Consider the following 14,682-nt stretch of genomic DNA (forward strand, 5'->3'; position numbering starts at 1 on the left):
TGTCCCGCAGTGGACTGATCGTTAAGACACGGTTCCCAGCAGATCACCGAAGTCAAGCATCACTGGCTGCGGTCAGTGTGCGTATGGGTGACCACTTGGATCAGTCTGCGTAGGGACCGAGGGTGTGCGGTATTGGTCCTCTTTAAACTGTTCTACCGTAAAGTGCTCGACTTCGCGTGCAGGTCGTCAAGCTACCAAAGCAGCGGTGTCTTCCCCTCTGCAGAAGATCAAAATTGTGATGGCATGTCTTCGGAGCATCCTCAGGGATGTTTCCCAGACCGTCGCAAATAGCCCACTGTGCAGCTTTAGTGCGACGTAAATGAACTACAACTACAACAACTGTAAATTAGACAATACCTTTTTTTCTGGCTGCATTTCGTCGTGTTTTTATATTTCATGTATTTCCTGTTTCTGCTTGTCAGCAAAAAATTTACTCTAATTTTACTCTGTTTAGCTCATTAGGACGTATTTAAAATTATTCAACAAAATTTTCTTAATATCATTATAGCATACAGGAAGCTCATAATTTCAAGCAAATGATGTAAAATACTTTACTTTACTTCCTCAAAATATTTCATCGTGATTTATTTTAGTGAATATTTTAAAATTCCCAAATTCTAGAAAACAATTCAAGTAGAGAAAGAACAATAGAAAATGAGTTCTGAAATTATGGCAACTAAATGGAAAATATATATAAAGCACTTATAAACACGCTATTTAAAAAATATTCGATTACATATATTAATTTGAACTATGAATTCATTTTAAAACGGTAGTTCATTTATTATGGTCCTATACTGCCGTGCAATTGAAAAAAAAGAACGCATGTATTTATGACAGATTTCGAGTAAAGTGGCTGGACAACTATTTTCTTTCTTTTGCTTATGCTACGAAAGCTAAAGTAGAATTTTAAAAAACTGATAGAACAATTTTTTTTAATAGATAACTTATATAAAAATGCCATTTCGAATTTTTTGTCGTTCATATACATAAAAATCTCAATTTTGAATTTTTTTTTTATCTTTGAATCGATTTTTTTATTGCATGGCAGTTTAATGCTTGGAATTTTCTCTGATGTTAAAGTATTTCTATAAAAGTAATTTGTAATGTATCTAAAATTTATCATGTTCTGGAAAATGAATGTTTTCTTTAAAAAAAAAAAAGGAAAAAAAAACCTATTTCCTAAATGAAAATTTTTTTTTTTGATGCGAAATTTAAGAAGGAATAGAAATTTTGTATGTGTTTGGGGGCGTAATATATTCCTTTCTTATATCAGCTTTTTTTTTTCTTTAAGGTCTTAAGAAATCACAATTGTTAGGTTTTCAATTTAAAAGAAAAACTATATTTTATAAACATATAAGCCACAGCTCTTTCTATTTTAAATAGACAGCACTGAAAAGCAATAGAATATTATTTTATAAAAAAGTTTTAATTATCTTTAATAATAATGTCATTATTTACAAGCAAGTGAGCGTAACAGCGCAAAAACATTGGGCAATTAGAAACCCCTCTTACTATGAAAAAGATCTAAATTCAGATACACTTGAATCTAATCTTTTAATCTCCGCAAAATCTCTTTGTCGCATCTACGTGCTTTTCATTTCAAGAAACTAATACCTTGTCTTATTCTCGGTATAGAATGAGAAGAAAAAGGAATAATTCATGGGTATCGTCTGCTTTATTCATTTCACTTCTTTGAAAAGGGAAACATTTGCTGGTAAATGTGTATTTTGCTGAAACATGAAACTATCTTTCAGACGATATGTAAAACAATTTGCGGAATAAATAGAATTATTATACAGTGTTGAATACTATACATATATCAGCTCTTTTTAAGGAAATTCTTTCTTAAAATTCCTTAACTTGTCTGTCTAAAAATGCTTTTCTTATCGTGAAATGAAGTGAGCTTTTTTAAAGCATGGTAAGCCACATTAATTTCTATATGCATATAAATATTGCTTGATTTTTTAAAATTTCATTTAATGCAGTACTGTTGACAAATTGAAATCTTCTAATTTCACAAAAACGTTAAGCAATTAGAAATCTAAATCGTCTGCTTTATTTATTTCACTTCTTTATAAAACGAAACATTTCCACTTAAATACGTTTTTTGCTGAAGCGTGAAACTATCAGTCAAACGATATGTAAAACAATTTGTGGAATAAATAGAATAAATACTAGATATTAGACTTTTTTTTTTTTAACGAATCCAGGTATTGTTTGATTTTCTTATATTTCATTTAACATAGTTCTACTGACATGCTGAAACCTTCCAATTTCGCACAAATATTAAGTAATTAAAAATCTAAAATCGATGATATTTCCTTTCCATACTATTTTATCACCACAGAACTTTTTTGCCAGATCTACGTTCAATTCATTTCAAAAAACAAATACCTTGTATTACTATTTTCGGCATAGAAAGAGTAAAAATAATCCACGAGTATTGCTTGCTTTAGTACATTAGGCTGATTTGTTCATTTCACTAATTTGAAAAGGGAATCGTTTTCTGGTAAATATGCCTTTTCTAAAACAGTAAACTGTCAGTCAGGCGAATTGTAAGATAATGTGGGTAACAAATAAAATTATTATGCAATGTTTAAGTACATTAAGATTTTTGTACTTTTTGAAGAAATTATTTCTAAGAACTCCCATTTTCTTAAAAAAATCTTTTCTATTAAGAGAACGTGAAACAAATTTTTATAGTTGGTAAGTTACATTAATTTTAATAATAAATGCTTATATAATAAATGCAACTGCCGTCATTTTTAATTAACCGTTACAAAATTCATTGTTCNTTTCTAAAAAAATCTTTTCCATTAAGAGAACGTGAAACAAATTTTTATAGTTGGTAAGTTACATTAATTTTAATAATAAATGCTTATATAATAAATGCAACTGCCGTCATTCCTAAATTCATTGTTCAAAATACTTTTCGACATAAAAATTTAGCATTATAATAACTTTTTATTGCATTGTATGATATCAGATTATTTTCAATAAGTTTATAGGGAAAGTTATCGCTATAATGCGATTCGGACATCACAGTTCCATGTTCAAAAAAAAATTAAAATTATTTCATAGAAACAAGTTTAAAATACTCGCTTAGTAAAAAGCAGAGAACTTGTCGGAGTTCCAACGATGCAGTTATAATGGTTCAATGAGCTAACTTTATATATCCTAATTAATTTGCGAAGACGATATTTTAAGTTACGAAATAAGGCACAAAAACGTATTTTCTAAGAATAAACATGTTTTTTTCTTTTCGACGGATTTTGATTTTTAATCTTTAAAGTATGCGTGACCGTAAACAGAAAATTGAAATACTATATTTTAATCAGAAGAGCGGTGAAAAGTTTGGCGCTATTAATTGAATATAAATTTAATTCCAGGTTTCTGAAAATCATAACTTGTTAAAAAGAAAGTCGTAGCTCTAGGAACTCTTCCAAGGAACCCTAGGGCTCTTGCGAAACACCACTTAGGATACTCTGCACTATGCATCGAAAACCACCAGTAACGAAAAGGTTGGATTTTTCGCTACAAATAAGAATGTTGGCGGACGGGCAGATTAACTCAAAGAAACTCTGAAAGAACTACTCTCAGCAATAATTTCCAAAAATAGATTTGTTTTTGTTTTTAAGAAGTTTATGTTATCAGTGTGAAAAATCTCTCTTCAGGCGCTTGCAAACTTAAGTGGCCGAATGCCAAAACAGCGGTTGGGTAATTAGAATTATTGGGGTTGTGTAACAAGACAAGCAAAAACGATTACAACTTAGTACCTCTATCTTAGCTTCATTATGTCAATGCAACACTGTTAAATACCTTAGTAAGATAATTAATATACTGTCATAATGCAAGTTACCAGACGCGCATCGTAGAATATTTATAAATCTGAACAGATAATCGCGCATTTAATTTTATGGCGTATGTCAAAAACAAAGTTGGATAACTTGCAGATTTCAGAATAAAAATTTCTGTTATACAAACATAGTTGAGGCTAAATGAAGATAACTAGAGCCAAAATGATAAGCTTAGATGGATTGGCAGTAATAATACAATAGTAATTACCATTGGGACGTTTTTACAGTTTTGAGCCAATAGACCAGGGTCCAATGGTTTAAAACCGTGGTTTTAAATAAAATAGATATTTCTATAATGAATTTACAACAAAGGGCACATCAAAAACAGTGGAAATACACAAAATGTTCCGTAATCACTCCGGGTCTTAGTATGTATTTTTAGAATCCTTGTCAAAAATAAAGTAAAAAAGTGTATGTAAGTTGCCGAAATTTTTGACCACTTTCCTGCCTAAGTTATTGAGACTATATTTTTTTATACTCTCTGTCTCCGTTCCTCTAATCAAACAGGCCCTGATGTTTTGAAGTCAAGTTTCCTCACAACTGTTAGCGGTTTTTTTTCCCTTCTTTTTTTTTAAAGTTACTTGAATGCTTTATCTCCTGCTTACTAAAGAGAAATTGAATTAAAAAACAATTTTGAACAATGTTAAAATATGATATTTATATAAATGACAAAGTATTTCATTTCAATAATTCGCATTTAAAAAATTGTTCGCTCATGTTAGATTAAAATTCACTTTACATTGTATTGTAACAACAATTATTCGTAATTAATAAAAATGCAATTTTAAACTATTATATCAAACTGAATTTGAAACTGCACATATAAAAAATATTCAGTTTATTATGAAACTTGAACATATTGACTTAATACAAAGAAACGAATGCGAAATAATTTTACTCATGAATGGGACTTCTATCATTATGGCAGTTCGAATAGGATATGCTTTATATCTCTAAGGTTTTATAGTTTAAAAAATTCAATATAATAAAAACTTATATCTGGCAAAACGTTCTCTCTTTCTCTTCTTTTTTTTTTTCTTTGTTGCTTTCAACTTCAACTCAAGCACGAGTGAATAAAATAAACATATCACGATACAAATCAAGATCATTTTTAAAGCAAAAATATAAATTAAAAAAAAATTCATGAAAAAAGCATTGAAAGTTGTAAATACTATACACAGTTATAACTTGCAAACACGATTCACCAAAAGAACTCGCCTTTTCAGCACATCCACATATTGCAACTCAGTAGCTGTACTGTTCTAAGCTAAAAAACGCATGGTATTCTTTACAAGTTTATTGCATTTTTTCTAATATTTGATCTTGCCTAATAGGGGTGTAAGAATTTCAAACCAGACGTAGTTCCACTCCTAAAGCCACATATTTGTTTTTTATTTTGAATATGGCACTTTCAGTCTATTCTTTTTTATCGAAATGTAAAACGTTATATTTAAAAACGTTATATATAATAAGAGTTCGTGCAGATGTTGTGACAAGCTTTTAAGATAGTTAAGACACACCACTGCATAGAAAATCATGACCGGAAACGTCATCGTACGCTGCTAGTGGCGCTTCTCTATTATGAACTTTTCAGAAGCGAACGAAGAAACAGTTCATAATAGGAAAGCGCACCCAGCGGAGTATGACGACATTTCCGGGCAAGGGTTCCTGTACAATTTTAATCCTAATGATGTTCTCTAACTCCCCTGAGAGTTAGTCGCAACATTTGTGCACTCCTATGTTGTATATAACGTTTTTAAACTTGTGCATTTTTACAAAAATTAAACTAAAATTGTCATTTAAAAAGAAAAACAATCTTGGGAGAAGCCCATTGCAAATTTGAAATAAATCAACGTTACGAAAGTATCAATGATCTGTTCAAAAAATCTGATGCAACAAAATATATATATATATATATGTTCCTTAGTGTGACTATCGAATGTTAAAGTTTTTTATTCCATGGCACTTCCAGTATGTTTTTTCTATAATATTTGGAAATTTCGCGATTATAAATGTTATAGTTTTTACGCAGCTAAACAAAATGTAACATCAAGTTGAACATTGTAACAGAATGCTGTTGAATGTAGCAGAAGTTGACGTCACTTACGATATTTTTTTGTTCTATAGATTTAACAATTTATGTAATAAGTTAAAATACTAATTGTATATACTTTTAATATTAATTGCGTATTATTTTTGTATCATTTTTAGTAAAAATCTTAAAAATATATATTTTAAGGGCGGTAATTACGAAACATTCTGCACAATGAGAATCCTGTAGATCAGTTTTAAAATGCATTTCTGTTTATTCATTGATATATTTTCTTCACAAAACAACCCCATGGTTGAATTATTTATTTTAGAAATGAAAGTAGATGGCAGTAACACTGCAATAAATAAATTTTGAAAATATTTTCTTTTCTTTTTTGATCGCAGTCTTCTTCGAAAAGAATTGGGACAAGCTGTGCCAACTGTTACACTACAACGACCACACTATGGAGAAGAAACCACCATGGTGAGCCCGTCTGCAATGCCTGCGGACTATACTTTAAGCTGCATAATGTGAGCTTATTTCATTTTATTGATGATCAAATTTGCATTGTTTTTATGCCTTTTTTTTATATGATTGCTCATACGAGGGTCACTTTGAAATTTTTGAGATACACCTAGGTTTTTAATGTTTTTCTTACGACATTTTAGGAGTAGTTTCCTCCAGCATTAATACACTTTTGTAGACTAATTTTCCAAAGATTAAATACCTAAAACCATTCATTTCATGGAATCGATATAAAAAAATGCATTTAAAGCCACATCAATCTCCTCTTAGCAAATATATTTTATTTTGCAATTTTATATTTTATTTTATAACCGTCGTTGAACAGCCGACCCAATTTTTAGGTTTACGACTACTAATATTCAAATACGTAGCCTTGTAATTTTGAACCCAATCCAGAAGACAAGGGAACTCCTGGATCAAGTATTGGGAGAAATTTGCCTTCGTGGAGGACTTTTTGATGCAACTAACCCGCATTTGCGTTACAAGGAGAGGAAGACCGCGTTAACCTCCCACGACTAGCCCGACGGCAAATGGACTCTAACCCATGATCCGTCTACCACTGAGGATATTTCACATCAGCCGGTGCGAGCCGGGTGCGGAATTCGTATCTACTAGCCATCGCTGTGTTTCGAACCAGGGTTACCTTCTTGGTAGGCGAGAGCTCTATCATCCAAGCCACCACGGCTAAAATGTAAAAGAACAAAACAAAAAAAAAACGGTAATTGCAATAAAAGAAATGTTATGAACTAAAAAGAAATGATAATGATGCATATATTCGTATCGGGAACCATAAAAAGATACCCATATTATTATTAGCACCAATGATGCTAAATTAATTTTGGTAATAAATACTGCCGTTATTATAGTAAATGATGCTGCAATTAATAGGTACCAAATATATACTACTGCAAGCACTGTGGTAATAGGCTTTTTACTGTGAACTGAAAAGAATAAGTACTGGAGAAAAATACTTGACTGTTAAAAATTTTTGACTATCATGAGCTGACTTCAAGCAACAGCATTCTGCCAAATGACTTTGATTTCAATTTATTTTGATGGATGAACTTCTAAAAAAGTGTTTTGTTCAATCTAATCACGTAAAGCCACAGAGAAAGACAGTAAATAAAAAAAGGAACTATTTTAGCTTTCTTATTTTTGCTGATATATATCTTTCAGTTTTGTGCACAATTTCAGTGTTCATAGCTGTGGAATCAGTAGTTGAAATGCTTGAAAATCTGACTCGAGACTTTCCAGAAAGCTCGCTCGTCTCCAATTTTTACTCAGATTAATATCCCCCTTTACTCCGAATTTCAGGAAGATTTAATTGTTACAATGTCCCCTTCATAGTATAACTTTAATAGTACTTCAATTTAACTGATAATTTAATTTCTATTCTAATACCAAAAAAACTATCTTTAGTCATCTACTCTACAGGTTCTACAAACAACAGAATATATATTTAACCGTTTTTTCTCTAGTTGCATACAATACAAATACACCTGACCTTAAATCGAGATTTCACTATCAGCATCAAATTTACGAAGATAAAAAGACACTGAGAAAAAAAAAATACTTTGAAAATTTTTCTAAAACAGCAAATTTTCCTTTTACAGGTATTTAATATGAAAAAATATTCTGTTATTAGAAACTATCCACAGCATAAACGCCACATTCATAAATTTGTTTTCAAAAATTCCACATTCATTTTTAAAATTATCTCAAGATATATCTTCAAAGTTGTAGAAAATTGAGAAATTATCCTCTACATTTAAACATCAATCGTATTAATCATATATTTGTCACTTAAATTGTTATGTTGAAAACCATTTTTAAATAATTGAAAATATACCTGAAATTTGAATAATAATGTATGTAGGAAGTATCCATAGAACAACGTTTGAATAAAAAAATGCCGACACACGATTTTTTGTTGTTGCAATAGTGTGAATATGAATCTCAAAGTGATATTTCTAAATGCTGTGAATGCGAATCTCAATGGAAAATTTTTAAATTAGACGAATATGAATCCTGATGTGTAATTTAAAAGCATGTGAATGCAGATCGTGAAGAATAATTTTAAATCGTGTGATAGTAAATCGCGTTTGTACAAGTAGGAAAAAGCGTATAAAGCTAATCTATTTCGCAGAAATTTGAAAAAGTGGAACTTCCTTTGAAAAAGTGGAATTTTTGTTTTTATTAAATTGAAATAAAAAGCGAAATTCCATTAAAAATCAATATCTTATTTTAACTATTAACTTAAGTTTTCCTTTATATTGTGTATAATTGCTTCACAATAAAGCCTTTGGATGAATAGTAAATTTATTAAGTTTGTATTATTTCAGATGAAACGCCCCGCTGCAATGAAAAAAGATGGCATACAAACCAGAAACCGCAAGATATCCTCCAGATGCCGAAAGAAAAAACTCTATCAAGCTTTGGATCACACTAGCAGACCAGTTTGCAATCGGGATTACATTAACTACAATAGTTTTTCTCAATGTAATCGTGCCCCAACATACATAGAACAGGACAATTTGACAGGAAATAACTTATTTTCAAGTGACTGTATGACTGCTTCAGCCACTGCAAACCTGAATAATATGAACAATGTTCAACATTCTGGATATGTACTTCATTCCTATCCACAGGCAATGATTGGTGCAATTTAACTTGTTTCAAAAATTTTTCTAATGAACTATCTCAGTGCCTTATACATACTAAAAGTCCTAAATTAGACTAACAGTTTTAAAAACTCTATGAAAAAATAAAGGGTTAAAAAAATTATTACAATAATTCATGTGACAGAGTATAGATGTTCCCTTCCAAAGTTCTTGGTTTTAGTTCAAAGTTTTTTTGGTAGATGGCATTGCAGACCGTAAAAGTATGAATTAAAGAAAAATAATTAAAAATCACATCACAACATAATATTGCTATTAATAATACATATTGAAAACATTGCAATGTGATTTTTATTCCTTAATAGATTTCGAAAAAATTTGATGCTAATTTCAAATTTTTTTTCTCTTCTTTACGGGTTTAACATATGTAGCGCCATCTGTCAAAAACAATTTGCACTAAATTAGAAACTCTTGGAAAAAAATATTAAGTCCTGTCATATAAATTTGTTGCTGTCCTGTCACATAATTAAAGTTTTAAAAAACTATCAGTTTAATTTAGGATGCCATATAGATTTAAAGGACTATTTGTAAGAAATTCCATTTCAGAGAACTGTAAAATCTAGTCCACACCCTTGCATGCCATTTTTTGCTGATTAAGAGAAAAAAAGATTTCATTGAAAAGCTGTGCGAAAATGGTGACACATAGAGAAAAAAAATTTCAATATTGTGCTTCATCACATTATTTCTCCTGAAATAAATGTTGAATGTCAACACAAAAATTTGGAACTTGTACCTGTTATACAATAAACTTTTCATTTCATTTCAAGATAACTGTGTGAAATCAATAAATCAATTACAGAATCTTAGAACTTTCAGGGAACCTCAGAGGACTTTTTATAAAATAATAAAGTTAAATTAATGATAAATATAATTGCTTGTCTATGGGGAATTCATTAGAAGGAATAAGAAAGAAATAGTCAGTAAGAACAGAATAAGAATGGAATAGTCAATCAAAACAGAAGAAGTAAGAACAGATATAGAATTAGAATTCTTAGTACACCCCTGAAATGTTTTTTAAAACAGTTTCCACTCTCTTTTAAAATTACAATTGCCAATAATTCTTGAGTTATTTTTTTTACAGTAGGAATTTTAGTTAAAAAATTAAAAATGAATTAACAAACAAAAAAGAAAATTTATTCTTACAAATTGAAAGTTTTCTGCAAATTCCAGGGACAGAAAAGATTTTTTTTCTTCTTTTTTGTGAGTTTCTAAGAAAATACATTCTCAGTACAATTGCTCAAAATATTGATTTAAGCATAGGTTAGTATTGTAGTCTAAGTGAAAAGTTATAACTATAATGAAAAGTCTGAATATAACATTCATATTTTTAATAAATTTATTATTTCAAAATTAGGTTACATGAATTTTATTAGAAAAAAAAATCAAACTTTAAAAAAAAATCATTAAGTTTTAAAATATATTACACAAATTAACAATAACAGATGACATGAAATTTCACATTAGTTATTACATTATCTATAACAAAATTAAAATTTCACACTAAAAGTTTCATTATTTAATAAGGAAAATTAATAAAGCCTTAAGAGCATATCTTCAAGAAAGTAAATAAAACTTGAAATCGAAAAATCTAGGAAGAATATTTTTCCAACCAAAGAGCAGTTTGCATGAATACATCAGCATCATGTGGAGTTTTCTTAAGTGAATGGCAGTCTTCATACACATAAATCCTAAAATAATAAAAGTAACTCTAAATTCAAAAGAAAAATATTTCATGCTAAAAAATTCAAAAATAAAATTAATTAAGTGGTAAGCAGAAACTGATTGTGGTAGCAATATAGTGGATGATTAAAGTAAGAAAAGTACACACACTAACGGCTGCAAATTAATATCTAAGCAAGATGAAAGCAAAAAACACAGTAAAAGTTTGTCAAATCATTAGCGAGGATGGTGGTATAAAAAAAGATGATATAAAAGATGATCTTCATAACCTGATGATGCTTGGTTGATGGGTAATACACCCATCAACTAAGAAGAACCACCCTTTATGTTATGTTTTTTTCAGCAACCAAGAAAGTATTGATTGATGTTTTTCCTCTTTGCTGATTTGTTAGATTTTGATAGCGTTTTTTCTTTACCAAAATATTAATTAGCAATCTTTAATGTGTATATTTTTTGGATTTCATTTTTGTCAAAGATTTTAAAAAAAAGAACGGTCTTTACATAACATCCTGCATCTGTATCACAAAACAAGCACAATATGTTCAACCTAACTTTCAAACTTTTTAGCTGTCAATGCACTTCGATAAAGTTTTTAAAAAAATATAAAAATAATTTTTTATTAAGTCATATAATAATATTAGGGCAGTAAAAGTAGCTAAATAATCAGCAAAACCAAGACATTAAAACAAAGCTTTAATTAGCTGTAAACTTTTGACTAACATAATAAGTGGTAAAAAATAAGTGGTGGTCTCATAATAAGTGGTAAAAAATCACATAACTTTAGGATGGGGTAAAAAGGAAGAAACTTACATACTGCTATTTAAATATATGAGGTATTGATATTACTGTAGTATACTGTATGCTGAACCGATTATTCAAAAACTGTAACAACAGGGTTCAAAGTTCAGAAGTTATAAGGATTTCATGTACAAGAAATACAATATTGTACTTTTACCTACTTACACAACTAACATTGCTATTTAGACAAGCAAGGTATTGATTTTTGTGTATTTTTTATGCAGAATCGAATAAGACCAAATACGAATTGTTAAGACTAATAGTTCAAAAGTGGCAAGGATTTGTATGTATAAATAGTATACTCTTGTAGCTATTTACAATTGGCATTGTTTTTTATAAATCTTTGGACAAGTGAGATATTGTTTTTATGTGTGTTTTGTTAAGCTGAATTGCAAAAGAATGTGCTTATGTATGTGTCAAAAGGACTAATAGTTTAAAAGTTATAAGGGTTTTGGGCATAAAAAGTACACATTTGTTCTTGCATCCATTTGCAAATTTGATATAATTATCCAAATAAGGAGTATTCTTTTAAATGTAATTTTTTTTCTTGACTATTCAAATAAAATTTTTAATTTAGAAGTTATCAAGATTTTATTTTGCATAAAAAGTAGTATTATTGAAATGTACTTTGTATGAATCAAACCTTTATGACTTCTTAACTATTTATACTCTATTGGCTTGAGTTTGTCTCTTTCAATTTAGCCACCCTCCCAAATAAAAACACTAAAAGAAATTGCTTGTGTTACCTGCATAGTAAGTACAAGTCAAATATATTAATTTTTAAAGGTAAAACTTTTATAACTTTCGAACTGTGAGTCCCATCGTTTCAAGACTGGCCTTTTTAAAATTTAGCATAAAATTATACACCACAAACAATGCTTCACATACCTAAATAGCAGTAAACTTTTCCCCCCGCAGAGGCCAGATATGAGAGGTTTGCTACTTATTTTTATGACAGTTTGCTCCAGGTTAGACTTTTTTTGAACCAATTTAAATTCGACTTTATTTTGTAATTTATGAACAAATACTGGTTTGTTGAGCAAGACTACTACCAACTTCTCCTCTGAACTAAGCACGTTAACAGTTAAAAATAATTAGAAATCAGTTTTAATTTGACTATTATACAGAAATGCACTCACTCAACAGGAACTTTTCTTGCTTTAAGTATTTTATAATACTTGAGACCTTGGGCATATGGGACGCGTAGGTCTTTACTTCCAAGCAGAAGTAAAACAGGTGTACAAACCTATAGGGCAGAGAAATGAGATTTAATAATATACAGTTGATTGAAATTTCATTAAAAACATACAAATGAATAAAAAAACTTTTTTTTATATTCATAAATTAGTAACATTTATTAAATTCATGAAGAGAGAGATAAAATAAAAATAGCTCTTTGACTAAAAAAAATCACAAATATGACAAATATTTTAGTTAGTTCCAGGGCCCGCACTAAGGATTTCAAATTATTAGCCAGTAAAATAGCCAAATATCACAAGTATCCACCAAATGCAAATCCTAACTATTTTTTAATGATTAATTTGTTTTCTCATACAAAACTATTTTATGGTAGTTTGTTTCTGGCTTATATTATTTGGACCCAATATATTTTTATTGGTATATTATTTTGCCCCAATTATATTTATGCAATGTATCTACCAAAAATGACAGTAATCGAATAAAAAGTACAGATTTGTTTAGAAAAATTCATTTTGACGTAATTTGGTGGATCGCTAATTTTTTTACCAAACCAGAAATTTTAAAATAAGCTAATGAGTATAAATAATTTTTAGATCATATATTTACATTTTCCACATATCTTATAGGTGATTTTTCCCACATTGATTTTAACTGGTCAGGATTAATTGCAGTTGATGGATCATACATATCTCCACAGCCTCCTTCCACCCAGTTCCTTCAGTAAAAAAAAAATATTTTTATTGAAATTATAACATTGCAAGAGATATAATTACAACTTCATATTTCGTATAAAATAATAGTTTAACATTAAATACAGTTAATTCAAAATTAATACTCACTTTCAATTTTTAAACCTCTAATCAATTACAAAGATCAATGCTAAGGTAATAGAACTAATTGGCTCAACCAGATAGGAATATGGTACATCAAACTTAATATCAGTAGTGTACTTTAAGGTTAGGCATTTCAGTTTATTTTACTTGATACAGATAGAATCAGAATTTATCTTAAGACAGGGGTCCTCAAACTTTGGTTCAGAATTATCAATAATATGGTCGGAAATTGTGGACTTGATAGGCAGGGTTAGCATGATTTAAATCACTTGATTTAAGCCAGGATTAAATTCTTATTTAAATCACCTGTAATTTTTGAAAAGTCATTAATTTAAAAAAGTGGATTTTTTTTTCTTCTTTAATTAACATATGAAGTGCTTTTTTTTCGTACAATATAGTTATTACATTCTTTCGAGTGCGTTTTTTTAAAAAGTCTGATTTCAGTGATATTGGAGGTTTTTTACTAAAAATAAGAGATATACACATAAATTATGATATACCTATGCCTATCTTTTATGGGAAAAAAATCATTGATTTTAATAAATAATTTCTTAAAATAGAATTTTTAAAAATATTAACCCTCTGACTGCTCATCCTGCGATTTCCACGGGCAACTCAATTGTAGCAAAATCTGGTCATCCCGCGATTTCCGCGGGCATGTGTTTTTCTTCCTTCATTGATGAGCGCATCCTGTTTATTCCCCGTTTAGCAGTATTAGACGTTTAATTTACGTTTTGACCAACAGATGTCGTTAGTTGTCTACTAAATTGCCGCATTTGAAGGCGCATAGTGCAAAGCGATTTTGAAAGCAATTTCGGTCCACAAATTGAGCAGTCAGAGGGTTAATTTGAGAATAAATGCTTTTTAACAATATAATTAAAAATAAATTATTTAGGGGGTGATTTTTAAGTGATATTTCATGATGGAGATTTCTTACTAAGAAATAATAAAAAGAGTTATGCATGTAAATTATTATATTTCAAAATAGACCAAAAATTGAGCAGTCAGAGGGTTAATTTGAGAATAAATGCTTTTTAACAATATAATTAAAAATAAATTATTTAGGGGGTGATTTT

The 14,682-nt window shown here is 29.4% G+C and overlaps 2 protein-coding genes across 3 annotated transcripts in view; one reads left to right on the forward strand and one right to left on the reverse strand.

Annotated features, from left to right (window-relative positions):
* The window catches only part of LOC107447619 (trans-acting T-cell-specific transcription factor GATA-3-like), a 44,278-nt gene extending 34,417 nt beyond the window's left edge, over positions 1 to 9,861 (forward strand). The window contains exons 6-7 of one of the 2 annotated variants that reach the window (XM_021146769.3): positions 6,297 to 6,422; positions 8,760 to 9,861. In XM_021146769.3, the coding sequence (XP_021002428.2) occupies positions 6,297 to 6,422; positions 8,760 to 9,086 (453 nt within the window). In that variant the 3' untranslated portion in view covers positions 9,087 to 9,861. The remainder of the gene's footprint in view (positions 1 to 6,296; positions 6,423 to 8,759) is intronic. The other variant, XM_071186543.1, reaches the window with a different exon arrangement.
* A 547-nt stretch (positions 9,862 to 10,408) lies between these two features.
* Positions 10,409 to 14,682, reverse strand: part of LOC107447634 (acylamino-acid-releasing enzyme) — a gene marked incomplete in the record, with an annotated part of 40,028 nt that continues 35,754 nt past the window's right edge. Inside the window, 3 exon segments of the mRNA XM_043039536.2 lie at positions 10,409 to 10,783; positions 12,713 to 12,819; positions 13,380 to 13,488. Of these exon segments, the coding sequence (XP_042895470.1) occupies positions 10,684 to 10,783; positions 12,713 to 12,819; positions 13,380 to 13,488 (316 nt within the window).

The sequence above is a fragment of the Parasteatoda tepidariorum genome, chromosome 10, assembly GCF_043381705.1.
Source record: "Parasteatoda tepidariorum isolate YZ-2023 chromosome 10, CAS_Ptep_4.0, whole genome shotgun sequence".
In the NCBI taxonomy this organism is placed as follows: Eukaryota; Metazoa; Arthropoda; class Arachnida; order Araneae; family Theridiidae; genus Parasteatoda; species Parasteatoda tepidariorum.